Source organism: Aquarana catesbeiana, linkage group LG01 (genome assembly GCF_042186555.1).
Source record: "Aquarana catesbeiana isolate 2022-GZ linkage group LG01, ASM4218655v1, whole genome shotgun sequence".
Classification (NCBI taxonomy): domain Eukaryota; kingdom Metazoa; phylum Chordata; class Amphibia; order Anura; family Ranidae; genus Aquarana; species Aquarana catesbeiana.
The window spans coordinates 323713691-323737518 of record NC_133324.1 but is presented as its reverse complement, the minus strand read 5'-3'; the positions used below and the strand labels follow the sequence as shown (position 1 = coordinate 323737518).

Below are 23828 nucleotides of genomic sequence, written 5' to 3'. Positions count from 1 at the left end.
CCTGTATAGTGGAATGAGAGCTACAATATGTAGTTAGTGTAAGGTTTTTGCAATAAGGTAAAAAATGCAGATGGTTCATAACCCACAGGTATGATTGCATGAATAGTCAGAGCAATAATACATATACAGCATCATCTACACATGGCATCCTCTGACATTTGAACAGGTGTATGCTTCTGAAGTTTGGGTGACTTGCCTTGTCTTTTAAAATTACATGATTTAATTTCCATGTCACCCAGAATGTACTGTGATTGACACCTTGGTATCACAATGGAACAAGGTATGATCAGAGGTTATATAGCAAAGTAATGAGCTACAAAGCCATATATTTAGTTACAAGCATACTCACGGCAGGTGTTGTATTACCCTATTTACTTAACCTTTGTCTTTTCTCCTGGTCTTACATTGGTCTTCTTGAAATCTGGTTACTGCTGATATACTTAATGTTTTACCGATGTCTTAATAGGCTTCCATGCCTAGGATTTTAGTACAATTACCCAGCAACATTTTTTCTTGCATTTATTTGTACTATATTTTTTATTACATACAGTATACATTTTATTTATAATTGCCAAATTCATGCTGGTTCTTTCCACTACACGTCACAGTACGATGTTACTAGCCCCAATGTAATTTCAGAAAGCCACAAGTTAGTTAATATCATACTGTTGCAACAAGCATAATAAATGTTATTAAGCTGCAATGTCATTAACTCCTTCGCTGCTGGAGATCAAAATAAAGTACACAATATACTGTGTACTGTATAGCTGTGTGCACTGTTATTTTGTTTAAAACTGACCTCTGGGGAAGGAAAAAAATGACCTGTGCAGTGGGTCCCTGTCCCCACTGCAAGGGTTAACATCTTGTTTGCCTAGAGATAATGAATAAGGTGATAAACTTTTCTTACTCCTCCCTCAGCAGCCACTCTTCCACTGCCCCATGCTCTGGAATTTGTCCCAATTCTCAGCGTTCTTCCTGTACAATGCAGGACTAAAAGTTCTTGCATTTTACAGGATGACGTCACAGAGCTTTGGGGGACTGAGTGCATAAAGAAGAGGAAGCCTTCAGGAACACGGAAAAAAGGTAAGTATATTACCTTATTCATGAGCAATTAACACTTGCATGGGGAGGGGATCTTTTTTTTCACCAGGGTTCAGATTAAACATTAGTACGATGAAAAGGTAGCATCTTCAAAGTAACAATATGAAATGTTCCTATCCCATATCTAAGGGCCTGTGTTGACAAACTTTTGTTCAATTCAAACGTGTTTTTGGACTTTATGGAAACGCAAAACCTTTTGAAGCAAGTCACATACAGTTCAAACGGAAGTCAACTGCAGGTCATATGCACCTGTCATTAAATTCTGAAAGATCTTATAAGAATCTCAAACTGATGCCACTGACACAAGCCCGTTGACATAGGCCCCAATATGAGTTTGATAATATAAGCCAATCATGTAAGATATTCATCTTGAATTTTTCAAGGTAAACACCACTACTTTCACCTAATAAGAATAACTACTACTTTTTAATAAATAGCATATACCTAAAATAATTTAGCTTTTCTAAATGGATCTATCATCCAAGCGTTTGGTGATAAGAGCACAAAAGTCTCCAGTAGGGAAGTTGTTACAAGTAGAGGGGTAGTTAGGTTGCAGGCTGTGGGGCAGGAAGAAAAGGTGAGACAAGGAAAATCCCCACAGCTGTATCAGTCTTTATGCAATGGACCCATCATACAAGTATGGAATCAGACCACACAGAAAAATCTGAATATGTAGTTTTAGGAAAGGTGAAGGTTGATCATAGTTATTGTTAAGGAACACTGTATTAAAATGGTGAAAACCTAGGGTTGTAAGCCTTGAACTAGAATAGTCTGTTTACAAGCCTGAATGGTTTCTTAAAGTTAGGGGCTTCTCTTCCAGCATTTTATTTGACACAACACAAACCAACAAGAGTGGCTAATAAAGAATACGTGTACACAGATTTAAGACTTCTCTGTAAGCTGTGAATACAGTCCAGACAGTTGCCAGAACTGTCTGGACTGTAGACAGACTGACAGAAGACATCTGCCTTCCAGCCTTTTGACTGAACAAATAACAAGGATAACAAGGCTTTGATCTTGATAATCACTAGGGCGTTCCCATAATACATTTTATGATGGGACCCCGAAATATCCAATTGCACTTGTTTTGCAAATCCAATATTTGTTTTACAAGCCATGTAGTTTCAGAGGTTAATGACCAATCTTTAGAGCAGCACGCTCCTTGGTAATTTAAGATAGCAGCCTGGATATTATCTACTTCAGCTAGCATTGCAAAGAACTTTTGAATCTGCACGCTGTATTACATCATTTCAACCAAAGCTGATATTTCCATTTTGCAAAGATGCTGGTAAGTTGATTCACCCAACAGACTCTATGGATTCTTTCAGGGACAGAGGCAGTGAGATCTCTGTACCTGCATCTCTAGGTCAGATTACATGCCGTGGCCATTACAAGAGGTTCTCAGTCTACTGCTTTGACTTTGTATTTTTTTTATATTATAATAAATTCAGTAAAACAATTATAATTCCTTGGTTGGTTTGGCCTAGCAGGGATATCCGATTTCTAAACTACCAATATAAAAATAAGAAAACAATCTATTGTAGTACACAACCCAATAATTGAAATACCGTCTTTGGCTGGATCGACCCAATATTGCTTTCACCCATAAAGGTAGTTTAAGTGTAAAATAAAATGTTAGGAGAGGAACCCGTTAAGGATTTAAGTATGTCCAATTTAAGTGTGAGTTATTAACATATAACCCTATAGACTGTGAACAGAAGACATAAATAGATGAGAGAAGAGATATATAGAAAAAAAAAAATGAAAAAGGAACCACAGACGTCAATCTGACCTCAAAATGTCTAAGAGAAATTTGTCTAATCTTCAGTTTAGGAGACTCCTTTTCCTGAATGAGACTGGGCTTTAATTAATTAAAAAAAAAATTAATGCTTCATAGCAGTTCACATGTTGACCTAGAATTCCACAAAGAACACTGTATAGGGGATCACAAGAACATCTAATTGATGAGATGAGTCAGGCTGACGTCTCTGAAGGTGCAAGACAAACAGTCACAATGTGAAAATGATGGTTACAGAAAAGGGATAGGTATAAGAATGATAAATGACAATACGTATGCTTGGAAAGCAAACACTGGCATTTTGTAAAAGTATAGGGAACCTGTCTGCCATTTTAAAAACTCTGCCAAATAGCAGGCACCACAAGCTACCTGCTATTACCATTGTTAGCCAGAAAACTCTCCTCTGTGCTTATTTCTGAAACTAGTTTTACTTTGGTACTATGTTCCATACTTCTCCGCCAACTGCCTTCTAATAAGCACAATCTTGTTGGAGAGAAGAATGGCAACTGCCCTTTGTCCTGAAGTCATTTTAAAACATGTTCTCAAATGTTTAAATGAAGTCTGCTGGGCTACATAGGATGCTGCCATTGCTTCCTGTTCGCTAATGCCATTGTGGAGGTGACACAGGAACTATGCTTCACATCTGGTGGTCCTGCCCACCATACTGGGATGCTATTTTATAACTGTTTTTTCACAGATCATGGGGTATGACCTATCCGGAACTACCAGAAGTGCCACTGCTTTCTGTTCTCTCTGGCTCTGCAGTTTCTGCAAAAAAGGGTCTACTCCGTTAAATTTTTTTCCTACAGTGCAAACACTAATTCCCAGACACTGGAACTCACCTATTGTTCCAAGTGTTGGGGAATGAATGGCTGAACTTAACCATATATGAGAATGGAGGAACTCACTGGAACTCATTGATATGCCTGGATCGAGTTCTCTTGTTCCGACAAACTTCAGTTCTTTTATGTGATATTCAAATTCTTAACGGGAACACCTAGATGGACAGCGAAGAAGCCAGCAGCCGGATCAGGACTTCCCCTTCCTCCTCCTCCTCTCCCCTTTCTCTCCCCCCTCTTTTTGCCTCATTTTATTGCCTCTTTTGTTTCGCTGCTTTCCCTGAGTTGTTTCATGTTCCAGTTGACATTGATTTGCACCTGACCATTGTAATGCTAGGTACACACAAGAAGTTTTTTTTCGTTCAACCTAGTGGGCTGAATTAAAAAAATGGAGAGGTCGCCGTAATAACTAATGCCTAGTACTCACGGGCTAAATGTCGGGCAACATAAAAAAAAATCCGTCTGGAAAACCCAGCAGCTGACCGACTCCCGATCAGCGCTCTCAACCAATGGCTGAGAGAGCTGACTGGAGTGTTCTGGCAGGGGGGCCATTACTGTCAGCTCTGGTCAGAGCCGCTGTACTAACAATCCAATGTTAGTACAGTGTCTCTGACCAGAGCTGATGATGTGTACTAGGCTTAAGCGATGTTAGTATTGTGATTTCCCCTGCTATACTATTGAATGCCCCCAGCCAGAACACACTGATCAGCACTCGTTCAACAGAAGCCGGTTGTTAGACCTATCGAGCAGGCTGCTGTACACACTGGCTGAATGTTTCTGCTGAACGGATATTCGGCCCATATGTACCAGCCTTAAAGCGGAGTTCCATCCAAAAGTGGAAGCTCTGCTTATCTGACTCCTCCCCCCTCCGGTGCCACATTTGGCACCTTTGGGGGGGGGGAGCGGGTGCCTGTTTTTGACAGGTACCTGTCCCCACTTCTGGGGACAGGTCCCCAGAAGTGGGGACAGGTACCTGGAACTCGGAAGTTCTGCCCCCCTTCTTCTTCCCCCACCACCCGGCCATTCAGAAAGCGTAGTGCACTTTGCGCATGCGCAGTAAGGAACCGGCTGTGAAGCTGCAATTCTTCACTGCTGGGTTCCCTTAGTACGAATGGCAGCAGCACCCAAGAGAATTACCTGTCCTAGAATCCCCAGCCGGGGTGCTGACATCGCTGGATTCTAGGACAGGTAATTGTCCTAATATTAAAAGTCTGCAGCTATAGTATGTGTAGCTGCTGAATTTTTTACTGTGGGGGTGGACCTCCTATTTAAGTCAAAGACCTGAGCTTTTATTGCTTGTTCCTTATTGGTGGCTATGATATAGTTCACGTGAAGCAAAAAATACCCTCATTAATGGGCTTTCTTTATTTGTCAGTGAATGTTTTTTTTGGTATGCTTATACTTAAAGTTGACCTTCAGTAATTTTTTCAACTTTCCATCTATTAAATCTTCTGCCCTTGTTGTTTTACCTTTGGATAGTGGATCTGCCAGTAAATACCTTATACAGCCCACTTCCTGTTTCTTGTCTGGTAAAAAGCTTAGGCTTATGACATCATGCACAGCTCTCTCTAACTCTTGTGAGAGTTTGCCAGGAAGGGAGGGGGGATGAGTCATAAGAGGGCCAAGGAGAGCTGCAGGTCTGCAGAGCTGGAGGTGTGCCTCTGTGTGTGTGTAAATCCAGGAAGTGAACAGGCAGCAGCTTCAGCTGCCCTCAGTTAAAATTATATCCAAAGTGGATGGAGGGAAGCTTCAGAATGGCAAAGGTGTTTTTATTACAAATTATGTGAGAGGACTGCAGTTCCTCTTAAATTTGTGCAAACCTCTGATAATGTTAAAAAAAAAGTTATACATAAAAAACAAAGTGGAGCCACAGAAGAAGGTTTTCTGGCTTAAAAAATGTTCTAGGCATATTAAGGGGTCTCCTCTAGGGCAAAACTTTACTATTAAGTCATTTAAATGGCTGACAGGTTGGCTTTAATAACAGCTACAGTATTTAGCTGTCACATGCTTCTCTTCTTCTGTGCTCTGATATTTGGATTCCTGAGTTTCCTGGTGCAATGTGATAATAGAACATGGGTTACAGAGATTCTTACCGGCTCCCCTCTCTCTCCTGGTTCCCCTTTCTGTCCAGGAGGGCCCTATGGAAAATGTGAAAATGATGACAAGTTTAGATATATTAAGATACATGAAAGGGACTGTTATGAATTTTATGAAAACCATGCAAACATGCAGATATGTGTTTTCCCAACCATGTTAAAGCTGAGCTTCAGCCTTAAAGTGTTACTAAACCCAGGACTCTGCATTCACTATATCTAGTCTCCCACAGTACAGAAATGCAACTATTTTAGTAAATATAAACTGCTAAATACCTTTTCTCATCAGCAGCATATAGCAGTCTTGTGACTTCTATCAGTGTCCGGCTGAGCACTGGCTTAAGCTTGTAGGAGGAGTTCTCCTAATTGTTCTATGAGGCTGCAGGACCCCTGACCCTCTGTCTGGACAGTGCTGATTGGCCTTGTGCTGATCACATGCACCCTCCCAAGAAAAAAAACTCTCTAGCAATACACACCAAACTGAGCATATGCAAAGTGTCCCCAAGGCTCTGTTCTATCAGAAGATGGATTGGGGACTGTGGGAGAAGGGGAGGATCAGAGAAGATAGGATCAAATGCTCTTTTTACACAATGCAGAGAATTAACCGCCTAGGTTCCACAGCGAGTATAACGAGCATGCTTTACTGCATATACATATATATATATTGATATTGATATATTGATTTTACTGTTGTGGGTTTAGTAACACTTTAAATGCGGGCCGGAACAGTTGTACAGGCTCCTCTTCTGTCTGGATTTGCCTACTTTTGTAAGCATCTCACAGTGTACATTAGAAGCTGCAGCAAATCACACAAAGCCTGCCTCATTTCCTGGCTGGAGGACACCCAGTGTCCATTAGCTCTTTCCACCCCTGCCTCTGTCCCTGGTCCACCCTTTGATTGGTTGGATTTTGATTCCTCAATTCTGAAGGCTCAGCATCATGCATGGGCAATGCCCACTCCTCCAGACTGACATCAACACATCAAGGCATATGATATTTGCATAACTCCTCCCAAGAGCCAGCCCCCTGCTTGCATCAAGACAGAGGGCTCTTAAAAGGAGTACTGAAATAGGGTGTTGGGATGTTTTTAGGAAGCTATGTACAGCATCCTGCTTGACCCTCCCACCAGCCACAATCTGCTTGCAATAAATAGAAAAACATAAGGATTCAGTAATAATATCTAAAATAATGCATGTATTAAAAACAGAAGGCTTTTATTTAAAAATATCATTAGTATGGTGAGTAGGCAATAGTACAGGGAAGGCAAAATAAAAACAGAATAATTCTCACCGGTAAAATAAACAAAGAATAATTAGGAGATCAAAAATTCAAACAGCAAAATAGTTTATAAAAAAAAAACCTTAGCCCAGGTTCACACTGAGGGCGGGTTTGAAATCGTGCACATTCAGCTGAACTCGCACAATTTTAAACCGGCAATGCAGTCCGGCCTTTCGGGGGCAATTTGACAGACATCTGTGTGGGTTCATGCACAGATGTCTATTCAAATCGTCCCAGAAGTTGCCAAAAGTAGTATAGGAACTACTTATGGGAATCGGTGCGGTGATGCAAAGATGGAGTCGCACCGATTCAGACGGTGCCATTGCTGGCAATAGCTGCCCATTTGGCATGCGATTTGACGTGTCAAATCGCATGTCAAATGGGCCCAATGTGAACATTGGCTTAAAGAAGAATTATCAAATCTCCCTCATGTTGGTGCATGCCTTGGGCCTCAGGCAAGTGCCAGGAGCCAGAGACAGGAGCTTACTATCAAAGCAGTGGTCTCCTTGCTAGCCAGGTGTCGGGCAACTGTGCTCCAAGGAAGGGTGCCAAGTTAAAAATCGCAGCTAGTGATTTAGGGCACCTAGACAGATGGGACAGCTCACATACTGCATACTCACACTGGAGGCAGTTGACAGGCAGCTACTGTCGGATTTTAGCTGAAGCTCCTGATTTCTTCAGGAACAGCAGTTTTATTCAGTTTTTTTGCTTTCAAACCTTTGTTGCTGTTACAGTATCTCACAAAAGTGAGTACACCCCTCACATTTTTGTAAATATTTTATTATATCTTTTCATGTGACAACACTGAAGAAATGACACTTTGCTACAATGTAAAGTAGTGAGTGTGTAAATTTGCTGTCCGCTCAAAATAACTCAACACACAGCCATCAATGTCTAAACCGCTGGCAACAAAAGTGAGTACACCCCTAAGTGAAAATGTCCAAATTGGGCCCAAAGTGTCAATATTTTGTGTGGCCACTATTATTTTCCAGCACTGCCTTAACCCTCTTGGGCAGCATGGAGTTCACCAGTGCTTTATAGGTTGCCACTGGAGTCCTCTTCCACTCCTCCATAACGACTTTACGGAGTTGGTGGATGTTAGAGACCTTGCGCGCCTCCACCTCCCATTTGAGGATGCCCCACAGATGCTCAATAGGGTTTAGGTCTGGAGACATGCTTGGCCAGTGCATCACCTTTACCCTCAGCTTCTTTAGCAAGGCAGTAGTCATCTTGGAGGTGTGTTTGGGGTCGTTATCATGTTGGAATACTGCCCTGTGGCCCAGTCTCTGAAGGGAGGGATCGTGCTCTGCTTCAGTATGTCACAGTACATGTTGGCATTTATGGTTCCCTCATTGAGCTGTAGCTCCCCAGTGCCGGCAGCACTCATGCAGCCCCTGACCATGACACTCCCACCACCATGCTTGACTGTAGGACAGGACATGGTTCCAGTAATCCATGTCCTTAGTCTGCTTGTTTTCAGCAAACTGTTTGCAGGCTTTCTTGTGCATCATCTTTAGAAGAGGCTTCCTTCTGGGATGACAGCCATGCAGACCTATTTGATGCAGTGTGTGGCGTATGGTCTGAGCACTGACAGGTTGACCCCCCACCCCTTTAACCTTTGCAGCAATCCTGGCAGCACTCAATAGTCTATTTCCCAAAGACAACCTCTGGATATGACGCTGAGCATGTGCACTTAACTTCTTTGGTCGACCATGGAGAGGCTTGTTCTGGGTGGAACCTGTCCTGTTAAACCACTGTATGGTCTTGGCCACCATGCTGCAGCTCAGTTTCAGGGTCTTGGCACTTTTCTTATAGCCTAGGCCATCTTTATGTAGAGCAACAATTCTTTTTTTCAGATCCTCAGACAGTTCTTTGCCATGAGATGCCATGTTGAACTTCCAGTGACCAGTATGAGAGCAAAAACACCAAATTTAACACACCTGAGACCTTGTAACATTAACAAGTTACATGACACCGGGGAGTGAAAATGGCTAAATGGGGCCAATTTGGACATTTTCACATAGGGGTGTACTCACTTTTGTTGCCAGCCGTTTAGACATTAATGGCTGTGTGTTGCGTTATTTTCAGGGGACAGCAAATTTACACAGTTATACAAGCTGTACACTCACTACTTTACATTGTAGCAAAGTGTAATTTCTTCAGTGTTGTCACATGAAAAGATATAATAAAATATTTACAAAAATGTGAGGGGTGTACTCACTTTTGTGAGTTACTGTATATGCGTTCAACTGACAGGGCTGGCATTTTTAAATAAATATGGGCCACAGCATTTTGTAGCAAGTGTCAAGTCAGGAGTGTCCTACAGCTACTCACTAGTAATTCTGTAATTATACAGTATGTAATCATGTAGATCTTTTCACATGTAGGCATTGGGGGGGTGTATTTATAAAGATATTCACAGAATTTTCACCTTGCGAAACCGCTTGTACGTTTTTTTCGGTGTGAATGCTTGCAAAATCAAATGTTAGTAGGCTATTTACCAGTGGCGTCGCTAGGGGGTGGCTATAGCCCTGAGTCTGGGGCCCATAGCCCCGAGTCTCTTACCGGGTGGGTGCATTCCCTGCAATTAGCAGGTATGTCTCGGTCCGGAATGCAGGGGACAGGGGCGGACTGAGCCATGGTAGCGCTGGCTCCGGCTCCGCCCCTGTCTCCACACCTGCCTCCACCTGACTCTTGGCCTCTGGTTGCTAGAGTCACCTAGCATCTAGCAACCAGTGATATCATGGCTGCAACTCTCTCCCTGCCCAGAATTCAAAGTGAAGGAGAATTCCACTTCCTCCTCCTCTGTGCTAGTGCTCCTGGGGCCTAGGAAGTTGAGTCCAGCCCCCTTGTCATGGTCCTCGACTGGATCGGATCATCCCGTCACTGGTCCAGTGGCGGTGGGATGCAGGGCAGCTGCATCTTCAAACAGGTAGTGGGAGACATGGGCAGCCGGGAAGAGCCCAGGAGGGAGAGAGAGAAGACGAGACCTCAGTACCACCCTGAGCAGCATCCCGGCACCTCCCAGAGCCTGCACTCCTCCAACCTCCTCTTCCAGCTCTCTATGACTGGCATAGAACAGGAAGAAGACAGGCTGACCGAGGATGGGCGGAAGGTAGGTGGATCGCACATGCCCACCAACACAGACAGGGGCTGGGACAGTATGGACTGCAGGGAGGGCTAGAGGGTCTCTCAGCCACCCCTCTCTCTCTCTCTTTCACCCCCTCTCATCCACCCCCTCTCTCTCACCTTCCCTCACCCCCTCTCAGCCCCCCCCCTCTCTCTCACCCCCCTCTCAACCACCCTCTCTCTCTCTTTCACCCCTTTTCATCCAACCCCCTCTCTCTCAGCCACCCTCATCCCCCCTCTCTCTCACTCTGATGTATGGGGAGGCTCTCTGGGGACCCTAAAGTAAGGGGGGCTCTCGGGGGACCCTGATGTAAGGGGGGCTCCCTAGGGACCCTAATGTAAGGAAGGGGCTCTCTGGAGACCCTGATGTAAGGAAGGGGCTCTCTGGGAACCCTGATGTAAGAAAGGAGCTCTCTGGGGACCCTGATGTAAGGGGAGGCTCTTTGGGGACCCTGATGTATGGGGGAGGCTCTCTGGGGACCCTGGTGTAAAGGGGGCTCTCTGGGAACCCTGATGTAAAGAAGGGGCTCTCTGGAGACCCTGATGTATGGGGAGGCTCTCTGGGGACACTGATGTAAGGGGAGGCTCTCTGAGGAGTCTGATGTAAGGGGGGGATCCGCACTCAGATATGTAACTATATATATTATATACCCACCCAAGCGTATGACTTTCTTTACTTCGCTGCTATGGGATCTAGCCCCAGGTCTTTTGTAGACTTAGCAACGCCACTGCTATTTACTATCATAGTAAAAATGTTTTTATCTTCTATGGCCATCTACCATCTACTGGCCATATTACAGTATTTTCCTTATTCACGCTAATCCTTTGAATGAAGAACATCTATCCTGGAGAGAAAATAGCCTTATAACATTTAGTGTTGTCGGCATTCGCATAGAGCAAGCATACATGCAGTTTCACAGAACTAATAATTCTGCACATGTTTTTATAAATTAAAGCACATGTGGAAAACATTTAAATTAGGGGTTAAACAACTGCAAACATACATTTGCTCATCTATTTCTCCTATATAGTTTGAGATTTGTCAGACATGAATCTTCAGTCCAACTTCCCATGTGAATATTCAGTCGAGGTAATATGAGTAGAGAAAAACATGGTAAGAGACCAGTCTTCAATATTTACCATTTCCCCTTTAGTTCCAGGTTCTCCTGGCTGACCAACTAAACCCTGCAGGCAAAAGAGAACTGTAAATTTTACATATACCCACCAAACTGTTTAAACTGTTTTATTTCTCTACTTACAGTATCTCCTCTCTCTCCCCTGGGGCCGTCCCTTCCTGGAGGGCCAGGTAACCCCTACAGAGTAACAAAATAGCCCATAAATCAAATAAAGTATCCAGTAAAGTCTAATGTCATATGATGCAAACAACAACACAAAGCATTCGTATTTTATAATTCAGCTATTGTTTCTATTGGGATGTACTGTAAATGTTAGGCGGTGTGGTAAATACCTCTGTTTTAAATTGTACTTAGGTGTGCAAAGAAAAGGTTTTGCTATTCATTTGCAATCTACAGTATTTTAAAAAGTAGGTGACTGGTCGCCCACACCTATGAGCAAAACAACAACTGAAGGAAGCTGTTTGCAAGTCAGTGGGGTCGAGCCTCTACCCCGAGCCAAACACTTGTCATTACCCCAATTGTAATATGCTGTTTGGCAGAAGTAATGATAAAAACAAACAAAATAAAGGCTATTAGGATGGCCTCCTGAATGCTTGAGAGTGGCCATTTAGCTGCGCTCTGAAAAGCAATCCACAGCGGATCGGTAATGCTATAAATCACTTATTGCAAATATAGCAATATGTAACATAAATAGTCAGCAAAGTTTTGCTGCTTAATGTTTCTTAGTACTGGTACTTTGAACAATGCACATAGTATGTTGAGTATTATAGTTTATTAAGGTGCTTCAAAAATATGTACCTTAAAGCTGAAGTCCAGACAGTATTTAAAATCATTAAATGTACTGTACTTTTAAATGCGACTAGTATACAGTATACACCTGAATTTGACATAGCCTCTTGTAATCACCTGCAAAGAGACTAGAAGTGCAGCACTAGGAGCCAATCAGATTTTGCTGCAGAGCATGTGTGCTGAGAAGGAACACACTGACAGAAGGAGAGAGTAGAGCAGTGGCGGCCCGTTCCTAAGGGACACAGGGGCGCGCCCCCCCAAATCCATGCTCCCGGCCCCTAATCTATATGCAGGGTGCCAGATGCATGGATTTCAATGGGGTTTTTTTTTTTTTTTTTTTGAAGCACATGATTAGTGCCTGAGGCTCTAATTGGCTTCAAAAAGGGTGAGCTCAGGATGCAGAGCACTGCGCCCTGAGCCCACCCAGGTGTGTGACAATAGCGAATTAATATTCGCTATTGGCTTTCTGACTCTCCTCCTGGCCAATTGAGAATCGGGGTCCGGCCAATCGGGTCTCAGATGCACTTCCTGTTCAGCCAGGAGGAGAAGCAATGGCCCCGGAACGAGGAGTAGCTGGAGCGAGGAGCAGAAGCCCTACCCCGGATCCTTGTCATCTCCCTCCTAAGGTGAGGAGGCCTCTGATCACTGCCTTCCCGTCTGTCTCCCGCAGGGCGGGGTTATGTCAGATTGCCAGACTCGCCTTTCCATCCATCTCCCGCGGGGGGTATCGCCTCCTTCCCGTCCTTCTCCCACGCACGGGGGTGGGGGGGGGGGGGGGCGCTGGTTTGCTGCCCCCCCCCCCCCAAAATATTGAGCACCAGCCACTACTGGAGCAGAGGGATGACCTCATAAGTGCGTTGCTTCTCCTTCACTGTCCGATCCTAGCCTTTGGGTGAAAGTGGAGTGTGGAGGAATTACTGCATAACTGCATAACTGCAGGAGAGAAAATTAATGTTACTAGCCTGGTTATTTTTGATCAGGCTATGCAAAGTAACTGGACATAAATACAAATCCTTTTGCAGGTAAAACAGCTTACTCATATGAATTCAAACTGGATTTAGATTTAGATTTCATTTTAGAAAACAGAACTATAAACAAGATATTGTTACACAGGAATCTCAGTGTACTCTGAACATACATTTTGACCCATCATTCCAGGTGGCCCAGTTTTTCCCTGTGGTCCTGGTGGCCCTAATAAAAAATGCATAATAATTAGCCATCCTGCCAAAAACTTTGAAAGTAATAAAATAATACAGAGTGGAGTTGAATTAATAAAACTGGGGAGTGCAAAATTTGATGCAGCTATGTACGATAGCCAATCGGCTTTTAACTTCAGCTTGTTCAATTAAGCTTTTACAAACACAACCTGGAAGCGGATTGGTTTCTATGCAGAGCTTTACCAGATTTTGCATGCTCCAGTTTTAGTAAATCAACCCCAGTGCATCCATTAGTTACCTGCTGGACCTGGGGGACCTCTGGGTCCCTGGGCATTGTATCCTCCACTTTCAGAAAATCGATTTGAATTAAAAAGATCTGCAAACATAAGAAAAATTACTTATTTTTAGAATATGTTTAGTTTAGGACACATTTTAGAGAAAGTAATTCAATTATTTCAGGTAAAATAAAACAAAGTAGCATATTGTGATAACAGCAATTGTGCCTATCTATTCATTCATTTTTTTTTGGTTGTTCAATATTGTTTGAGCTCCAATAATAATGTAAATAATGTAGGAATAAACCACGTTCTCCCCTCTCATCGATCTTTTTGATTGTTACCTTGAGCCTAGTAAATCTCTAATATAAAAAAAAAAAACGAAGGGAACAGACCACATGCTACACATAACATGAAAAAGTTTTACATTGATCTTTGTACCAAATATAATTGCCTTAAAGTTCATGTAACCCCAACAACCAAAATTTGATATAAAAATGGATATGGTAATGCAGGAATCCCCTAACTCTTTCGCTCATTGACTTCTTCACTAGGTTTCAGATTGTTCATAAATAAACCTTTAAACATTTATTATATGACTAATTTCATAAATACAGCTTTAAATTAGAGTGCAGCAAATAATATTAAAAATAATAATAATAATAGATAATTTGTATACCGTTGACACTTCCTCTTGGTATCAGCAGCTGGTTGTTATAATAATGAATTTTTAGCAACTGCACAGCAAATGACTTTTTGGGTGTAGTCAATGTCTTTCAAACAGTTTGTGGTGGGTGTACTCACTGTATCTCCAACACAGTTTGAGGTGAGGGGAGTATGCTCAATACATCAAGGAACAGGAATATTACATGACTACTACATGTATGTATATCTTTTCCAAAAGGGTGAGGGTGGAATGTCACAGACACGCAGCGCACATCGCTTTGGAAAACAAAGCCAGTAACAACACACAGCTGGTAAAAAAAGGGAAGGGACTTTGGACTTTTTAGGCACAGTAACACAAGATTAATACAAAAATATTTATTGAAAAGACATATAAAAAAATATACAATTTCATAAAAAACCACAATAGGTCTGTATACACATATACTCAGTAAAACCGCTGCTGTACGGGACCAATTTGTACAATTACAGGGAGACTTGGAAGATGTGAGCGTCATTCCATAGTAGCGAAAGTCCAAAAGTATGGCTGAAGGACAGACAGACGGTAAAGTAATGTTGTTCAGAATTCAAGTAGGCTACTTCCATATTTTCCATTTCCATTAAAGACACTGGCCCCGGGAACCTGAAGGCTAGTGAAAAACTAGCCCAGGTGAGGATGGTGCTGGATCCCTGGACAGGTAAGTATCCTTTTATTAAAAGTTAGCAGCTACAGTATTTGTTGCTGCTGACTTTTAATATTTTTCTAGAGTGAAAAAATGCTTTAAAGTGGTTGTAAAGGCATTCTATGCACGAAGTTAAAAAACCTTTTGTGTGCAGCAGCCCCCCCCCCCCCCGCCCCCAATACTTACCTGTGCCCCCTCTTGATCCATCAATGTCCATGAGAGCCTTGGCTTTCAGGGGACTCACACGCCTGATTGGCTTTTGGCAACAGCGGGAGCCATTGGCTAGTGAGCCAATCAGGAGATGGAGGGGGCAGGCTGAGTTACAGGGAGCCTGCTTGGGTGCCTTCAGAGCATACTTGGCAGGAGGGTGGGGCCGGGAGCGCCAGTGTGGGACCCAAGAAGAGGTGGATCTAAAACCACTGCACAGAGCAGGTAAGTATAACATGTTTGTTATTGTAGAAATATCTTTAATAGCTTTAAGGCCTGTACTTAACTTCCCTGATCTATATACCCTATGGCATGCAGCCATGTACACTTCTATGTTTTATCCCAGGTATTGCACCCGGGCCATTTAGGCACATCCACAGCACTCGGCTGTATCCTTCAAGGACCGCATTACTCCAAGAACAGACATCTGTGCAATGTTTGTCCACATAGTCACCAAACACCCATGTTACCTACCTGCCTCCCCTTGAGCCTCTTCAGTCTCGGTCTCTACAGTATCTCTGCCAAACATGCTATCCTCTGCCACAATTCATTGGACTCTCCACCCATCTGCTCCTGGAACCACAGCTCCTGGAACATTCCCTCTGCCATCTTCACCACAGCCACATCTTATGCTTCTCCAGGCACTGCATCGCTAATCCTGGTATACTCCATCTGCCTACTCTGCTTTTCCGACCTCTCGCAGGTGGACACATACTATCATCACCCTTCTGTGCTCTTGGCATCTTCTTCCATTTCTCAGTGGTCAACTGGCTGATCCCATCAGTGATCCTATCAGATATTCTCACTGCATCTGTATCTAGGGAAGCAACATTGGGGGATCCCATACAGCTTTGTAACAGTTTGCACAGCCATAACCTATGAATCCTACTGATGCACCACTAACTGAGGAGGACCTACTTCAGGTGGTGACCCAAAGTCACACTAAGTTCAGATAATGACCTCCCTGCAGATTCTATCCAATCACCTTGATCAGTTACAGCAGAACCTATAGGTGGCATTCCTGTGCCTCCCTCCATTGTCTTCTGCACCTGGACTGCCATCTACACCTGCCTCTTCTACTTTCCGTATGCTGGAGCTGGGATATTGAGAGAAAAAAAACATGTCCTTGGGTTGTGTATAGCCCCAGCGTTTTTTTAGCATTTTGTTAATGACTTCTTTAGTGACCTATTCTACAGATCCATGGTAATATACCTGAAAGATATTCTGGTGTTCTCTTCTTACCTTACATCCTATTGTTGTCACATCCATTGCATTCTCTAGTGGCTTCATACAAACAACCTTTATGTGAAACTGGAAAACTGCATCTTTGAAGTCCCTGAAGTGCTATTCCTAGGAATACATCATCTTGGAACACAGTTTGCGCATTGACCCTACCAAAGTGTTCAAAATATCGCATTGACCCGTACCCACTAGCCTCAAGCCACCCAAAGATTCTTGGGTTTCTCCTATTACTATCATCAATTCATTAACAAGTATTCCACCCTGATGGCCCCCATTATGGCTCTTGCCTGGAAGAGTGCTAATGCTAGGCCTGAAAATGCTATTAACATCACCAGCTCAAGGAAGCCTTCCTTTCAGGTCACATTTTATCCAGAGCAGGCCCCCAAAAAACATTCTTTCCTGAAGTGGATGCATCTTCTTTTGAAGCTTCAGGCTGAGGCTGGAAAAAACACTGCATACCTTTTTCTCAAAAAAATTCTCACCCTCTAGGCTCCCTCTGGTTTAATCCAGCACCTACCAATTCCAGCCAAACCCCTGACACAAGCTTCTATGTATTTCACTATTGATCTCCCACCCATCGAAGATTGCACCATCAACTGGGTAGCAGTATACAGATTTTTTTCAAAATGCACACTTAGTTCCCCTAGTATCTCTGCCTTCTGCACATGCACTTGTTCCTGTCTTTATTAAGTAGATTTTTTCTGTCTTCATGGACAACCCACCAGTGTTGCCAACCGTCAGTATTTTTACAGGCAGCCAGTAAAAATGGGTACTTTTCTCCTGCCAGTAAATGCCAGTGATAGGAAAAGGTTGCCAGTAAAAAATATGGCAGTTCTGGTCCGGAGCCGGCCAAGATCATCCGAGTGCCTGCTACAGTGTGTTGGGGCTGCGCTGGCAAGGGCTGGATCTGGCAGAGGTGGTGCCTGATCGTGTCGTGTGATGTCATGGTGCAAGGGAACCGAGCGGAGCCTTGTGTGCGGGTCTGCAGGATGTGAGCAAGGCAAACCGGGAGCAGGACTGTCAGTGCTGTTTGGACTGGAGTGGACTGAGGGGACCACCTGACCTGGAGAGACTGTAACTGTGACTCAGGAGGGGACGTGTCGGTGAAGTGTCAACATCATCTGTGCTACTGCACACTCTTATCACCCAATCATGTGCTAGCCCATTCTATTTTTTTGCCCTCCTGAGTCCTGTCCCTGAGCTACTTACTTACTATTTTGAAAATAAAATAAGATATATATATTTTGCCTTAGTATCTATCGTAAATAACATTGCTAATTGCATATTGTATTTGTTTGTAGCCTAAATACTGAAATTTGCACTTAAAACTTTAATTTTGGAACTTTTGGAAATGCCAGTAAAAGCTTGGCTGTGCCAGTAAATTTTGGGTGTCGTTTCAGTAAACTTCAATCTGGTAGGTTGGCAAAACTGCAACCCACCCATATCGGTTCAGAAAGGGGAGTCCAATTTACCTCCAGGTTTTGGAAGGCCTTGTGCAGGGCATTTAGCATCACTTTGAACTTCTCAACTTCATATTTTCCTTGTCTTCATATCATCCTAATCATCAGTCTGGTTACCTATAGCCTGTGATTTCCTTCTCACCTCCCAATTCTCAGTTAATTTCATATTTCCTTATTGAAACCCCTAGTGCTTAAAGAGAAGTATGACCAAAGCTTTTTTGGCCATACTTCTCTTGTGGGTTACAGGAGTGCAGTTACTTGTGCTCTTCTGTGAGCCAAAATCAGTTCACGGTTATCTGACATCACAGAGCCACTTCAGGGTCTGGAAGGATCCTGACCATTTGTCGGGATCCATCCAGCTGCTTGATTGACAGCTGGCTACGTCTGGCTACAGCTTTTATGTGCCCGCCCACTCCAATATGGTACTCCAGTGAGCCCTGAAGGGGCAAAGTAGAGAGCGGTGACCGACAGTCGCTGCTCTCTGCTCTGGGAAGACCTAGAATGATCAGTGGTCATGTGATCGCTCAGTACTCAGGCTTAGAGCCGCCTAAACTTCTCCTTTTATAACCTATCCAGACCTATTCGGCCATCTTCTTCCTCTGCCAAATCCTCAGAAGAATTAGAAGTCTAAACCATCAAGGATTACAAATTTGTATTATTGAGGCAACTGGAAGGGCTCTGGCCCTTGGGTTCTACCCTCTAATATCTTTGCCCAGCACTTTGTTTGCAAGCGCACCCATGTCACTGAGCTGTGTCTTTAAAGGGCTTACATCCTCTGTGGTCAGACAGACTTGGGGCGGAACATCCAATCCTGGGTAACGTTGCCACATCACTAGCCACCGTACCTTAAGGTCAAGGAACTGGTGTGGAGTTCTACGGAGACCTCTAAAGGAATATATGACAGCAATAAAACTTCCATCAATTATCATCCACCTACTGAACCCCACACATCTCCTGACCCTCTTTTGACCTCCAGACATTTTTCAATGTTTTGGATAGTACCATTGACTATTGACTATTTACCAACTTTGGGAAACCTTTTGTTAACGTAATTTGAAAAACGATTTTCATTCGTCCTAAATTGAAGGCTTTTGTTTAAATATTATCTGGTGATCCTGCCATGAAGGTTCTTCTTTGGGCATTTGCTCATATAGGGTGACAACACCCTTTCTGTCTGCTTACTGTGCTCTTTTACGCTGACACATGAGCTACCACTGGAGACTATAGGTGGCAATTTCAACACACATGGCACAATGTTGTCGCCATCAGGAAATATGTTGCCTAGAAAAATGCCATGCAGCTGATGCTGGAGTGCATGCATGAAGACATGGAAGTGGCTGCAAAAGGGTTTTCAAGAGACGACATGCACTGGAACGCAACAAAAGAAGAATAAAATGTAAAATAAAGGTAATTGTTTGTTATCAAATAAATGACATTCCATCAGGTTTTACATCTACTTTAAAACCATGTGAAATAATGGTTCTGCATGACAAAAGTTTGGATTAGCATAATTTGACAGATGCAACAAGCGGAAGTAAATACAAAAAATAACTGTTCATGGATTATACTTACCTTGATCTACAAGTCTCTGGTAAGCTGGAGCAGGGGGACCTGATGGCCCAGGAAGACCTCTCTCTCCAGGGGCACCTGCTGCACCATCCCTTCCAGGAGGACCAGGAGGACCTAAGTATATGATAGATATAAAAAAAACTGTAAACTGGTTTAGAGGAACATGTATCAGTGGCGGAACATAAATAGCATGCTGTTTAATTTAAATATATATATATATATATATATATATATATATATATATATATATATATATATATATATATATATATATATATATATATATATTTTTTTTATTATTTTATGTTTCCGTTACAATTTTCTGTATTCAACTAATTAATGCAATTGGTGGCCTATCCATGCCTACAGTTTGAACCCAATAGGGGTAGGCTGGTACAGATTATCAATTACTGTATTTGTATAAGAATATTCTTAAGAACTATTGCAAAGATTTTAGTCACAATAATTATCATGACAATGTCAATCTGTATTGTTAAGAAAATCCCTTCAATAAAAATCTATTGTTAAAAAAAAATAAAAAATAGCATGCTGTGGGCAACTGCACCTTTTCTCCCACCTGCAAAGGTATTTGGGTGTTCTCGAAATGTATTAACACACACTATGGTGCTATACTAACTTTGGGTTAACCAATAAGACTTAAAGTGGACCTTTCAATTACTTTGCAAAAATGCATAAACTCCTGACTTGTCATAATACACAACGGTATAATTTTTCAAAAGAGCTACTCCTTTTATCATAAACAAGCAGTCCTTTAGGTCCTTCCAGTCATGTGACTTTGCATAGGCTAAGAAGATGTAATCAGTCTGCTCACTCTGTCACAAGGTGAGGGGCTGCAGCAGGGGCTGTTCTGTGCCAGATATTTGTGAACACAGCCAAGAACTAGAACTGCACAGATGCCTGGATTTACATACTGTGTCATCCCTGAGCCAGCATTTCTGTCCAGAAAATAGACACTAACTCTGGATGATGCATGATTAAAAATATTGCTGTCCTTGATAAAAAAAGAACTGGGGTCGATTTACTAAACAGTGGAGGCTGTGTAAGCTCACTTTGCAGAGTGATTGTTAGTAAATAAGGTTAGGTTGTGTTCATTTTATCACCCAATCATGTGCTAGCAAATACTGTTTATCACAAATGGATGCCATACCAGCGTAAAGCCTCATACACACAGTTCGATTGTTGGCAGGGGATTGTCTGTTGACAGGCTTTTGTCCTAAATTCTTACCGTTAGTACGCTCCTTTAGACAATTGTTTTCCAATTTCGGCCAACAAATGTTGGATGGCAGGCTAGTAATTTTTTGGCGGACAACGGCTCCATGTCTGATTTTCATATGGTCAATACACAAATCTGTCACACAAAAGTCGAAAGTACAAACACGCATGCTCAGAATCAATGCTCACCAAACACAAAATTAGCAGAAGGGGCCTGAAGGTTGGCGCTCAAGAGCTGAAATTCCTTGTAGTACGTCACTATGTTCGTGTTTGTGGCACGACAATTGTGTAATGTTAGTATGCCAGACAAGATCCTGGCACACACCCTTTTGACAAAGATCTGACGCTCGGTTGGCCAACAATCGCAGAATGTGTACTAGACTACAGAATCACTAACACAGAACAGAGAATCAGTGATTATGAGGAAACTATTACCCCTATGCATAATCAAGTGAGAGAGGTAATGAAGGGTATAACTGATCATGTATCCAAATGCGGTGATTTAGAAGACAGGCTGAGGAGGAATAATGTTCACCTTCTGGGCTTCCCTGAAGACTCAGAGGGCCACAAACCATAAGAATGTTTAGAAATATGGCTTACAATCTTTCTGAAAGAGTGAGAAATCTACAGTCTGTTTGCCATTAAACATGCGTATAGAATTCATATGAGAACTCCTTCGCCAGGTGCTCCCCTCCAGCCTCTTATTGCCCACCTCCTTTACTTGAAACAATACTGAGACTAGCTAGAACATCTAAAAAAACAACTATATAATGAAATTGTAGTTTCCAAAAATCTAGATTTCTCTGCCACTAGACAAGCACAGTTTAGAGTTTTACAAATGTTAAAATGCTTTATCCAGCCAAACTGTAGATGGTGGATAGAGGGAAGGCACTATTCTTTACTTTCCCAGTAGCTTGATACTAAAGATCATTCTCAAGAACTTAAGTTACCAACTCCTAATTACGCACCTAATGTCATATTGTTTGGTGTTGAAGCCAAACACACCTTAAAGATTCTGAGGCCACATGGAAAAAGGATGTTATGGTCAGATGAGACTAACATTGAATTATTTGGCCCTCAACACCAAACAATATGCCTGACAGAAATCCAATACAGCTTACCATCCAAATAACACCATTCCTACAGTAAAGGATGGAGGTGGTAATATCCTGTAATATGGGGGTGTTTTTCTGCAGCAGGGACTGGAGCATTTGTCAGGATAGAAGAAAAAAATGGATGGGGCAAAATACCATTAAATTCTTGAGGAAAAACTGCTGCCCTCTGCCAGAAAGTTGTCAATGAAAAGAAGGTTTACCTTCCAACCATGGGCGGCCCATCCATTAAGGGGCGCACGGGTGCCACCCCCCGTCCATCGCCACCCCCCTATCCATGCGCCCGGCCCCTTTCAAGACACCGGCGCATAGATACCAATGTGGGGGGGTTGTTTTTGTGAAGCACAAATTAGAGCCAGAGGCTCTAATAGGCTTCAATATAGGGTGGGCTCGGGTCACAGAGAGTGCGCTCCGATCCCACCCAGGCGTGTTACACTGATGTAACACTGATCCTCCTCCTGGCCAATCAGGAAGTATGTTTTGACACTGGTCATCCGATTGGCTGAAAGGACAGGCGATCCCATTGGACGCCTAGGAGGAGGAGGTTAGGAGCTGGAAGCCGCCATGGAGAAGAGGACACGGAGCCACTGCCTGCCACCCGCCACGATGGGGTAAGTGCCGGACCAACTGGCAAACAGCGGGGGGAGGTGAGGCTGGGGGGGCATGGGTGGTTGTTTGCCGCCCCCCCCCCCAAAAAAAACCCACCTGCTTCCAACATGACAATGATCCAAAGCACACAGCAAAAATGACCACACAGGAGTTGAAGAAGAAAAACGTGAATGTCCTTGAAATGCTTAGCCAGAGCCCAGACTTAAACCCCATTGAAAATATGTGTAATGACTTGAAGACTGCAGTCCACAAAATGGTCACCATCAAATTTAACCGAACTTGAGCAGTTCTACAAAGAAGAGTGGGCAAATATTGCAAGGTCTAGGTGTGCAAAGTTGGTAAAGACATATCCCAACAGTCTGAAGACTGTAATTAAAGCAAAAAGGTGGTTTAACAAAATACTGACATAAAGGGGGGGGGGGGTGATCCTTTTTCCAACTCAGCGATTCTATTTTGGATTTTTTTTATGTTTTTCTGACATGTTGGTGTTATATCTTTCACTTGGATGTTATAAGCTGCACTAGTAAATGCAGCTGGATAAAACAAAATCTGTGTCTCTTCATTTCAGACTGCAAAGCAACAAAATATGATTATTTTAAAGGGGGTAATTCTTTTCTATACCCACTGTATATAGAGCAAGCATACCACTCTACATACTCCTGTAATTCAAGAGGTCTGACTACACTAATCTTAAAATCCCTAGCAGCAATAATGGAACAAATGAAACTGTATCTTCTGGGAAGTTATGTAGTATTGGTACTTAAAGTACATAATTATAACTTACGATTATTAATAGATATTTACCCCCTCCTTTTGCCATTGCCAAATTGGTGGACATTATGGGAAAAATGTTGCAATAGCTATTGGCCCTATTAGTATTACAGGAGACATAATATGGTATTGGAGGTGAACCTGAATAGGCTTGGGTTCACCCATAATTTTTCTGCACCCTTGGTTAATTGTATAATCAAATACCTAGCTAGGTCTCAATGTATACACTAATCACGTATACAACAAACAGGAAGTTCAGTTAAGAATACTGAAGTGATCTCCCAATCCTTTCTAACTTTATACAACAAAGTATATCAGACATGGGCACAATACTCCAAGGATGATCTGCTAAATTATCTTAGCAGGATATTCCTGCCACCCCCTACCACATATCACAAAACATTCTTCCTTCTGGACTCCTCTATTATGTGCAAAGAGATAAATGGAGCTATAGCACCATTCCCACAAAATAATACACCGGGGCTCCATGGGTCACCTGCTGAATGGTAGGTTGCCTTTACATACCTGTTAACCGCTTGCCTTTTAGATTTGTATAATTATATATGGAAAGAAGGAATCATGCCAAATGAGAGAGGCGCTGATTATTTTATTACCAAAGCCAAATAAAGACCCTCACTTTTCTGTTTCAATATTTTTATGTGAAAATAATAATGTGAGGGACCA

At 42.7% G+C, this 23828-nt stretch overlaps 1 protein-coding gene across 4 annotated transcripts in view; it reads right to left on the bottom strand.

The window, feature by feature from the left end:
• EMID1 (EMI domain containing 1) overlaps nucleotides 1-23828 on the bottom strand; it is a 186524-nt gene that overhangs the window by 14017 nt on the left and 148679 nt on the right. For all 4 annotated transcript variants that reach the window (XM_073630541.1, XM_073630549.1, XM_073630558.1 and 1 more), the window contains exons 9-14: nucleotides 19423-19533; nucleotides 13619-13696; nucleotides 13302-13354; nucleotides 11498-11551; nucleotides 11379-11423; nucleotides 5832-5876 (exon numbers count right to left, since the gene is read on the bottom strand). In XM_073630541.1, coding sequence (XP_073486642.1) covers nucleotides 5832-5876; nucleotides 11379-11423; nucleotides 11498-11551; nucleotides 13302-13354; nucleotides 13619-13696; nucleotides 19423-19533 — 386 coding nt within the window. The remainder of the gene's footprint in view (nucleotides 1-5831; nucleotides 5877-11378; nucleotides 11424-11497; nucleotides 11552-13301; nucleotides 13355-13618; nucleotides 13697-19422; nucleotides 19534-23828) is intronic.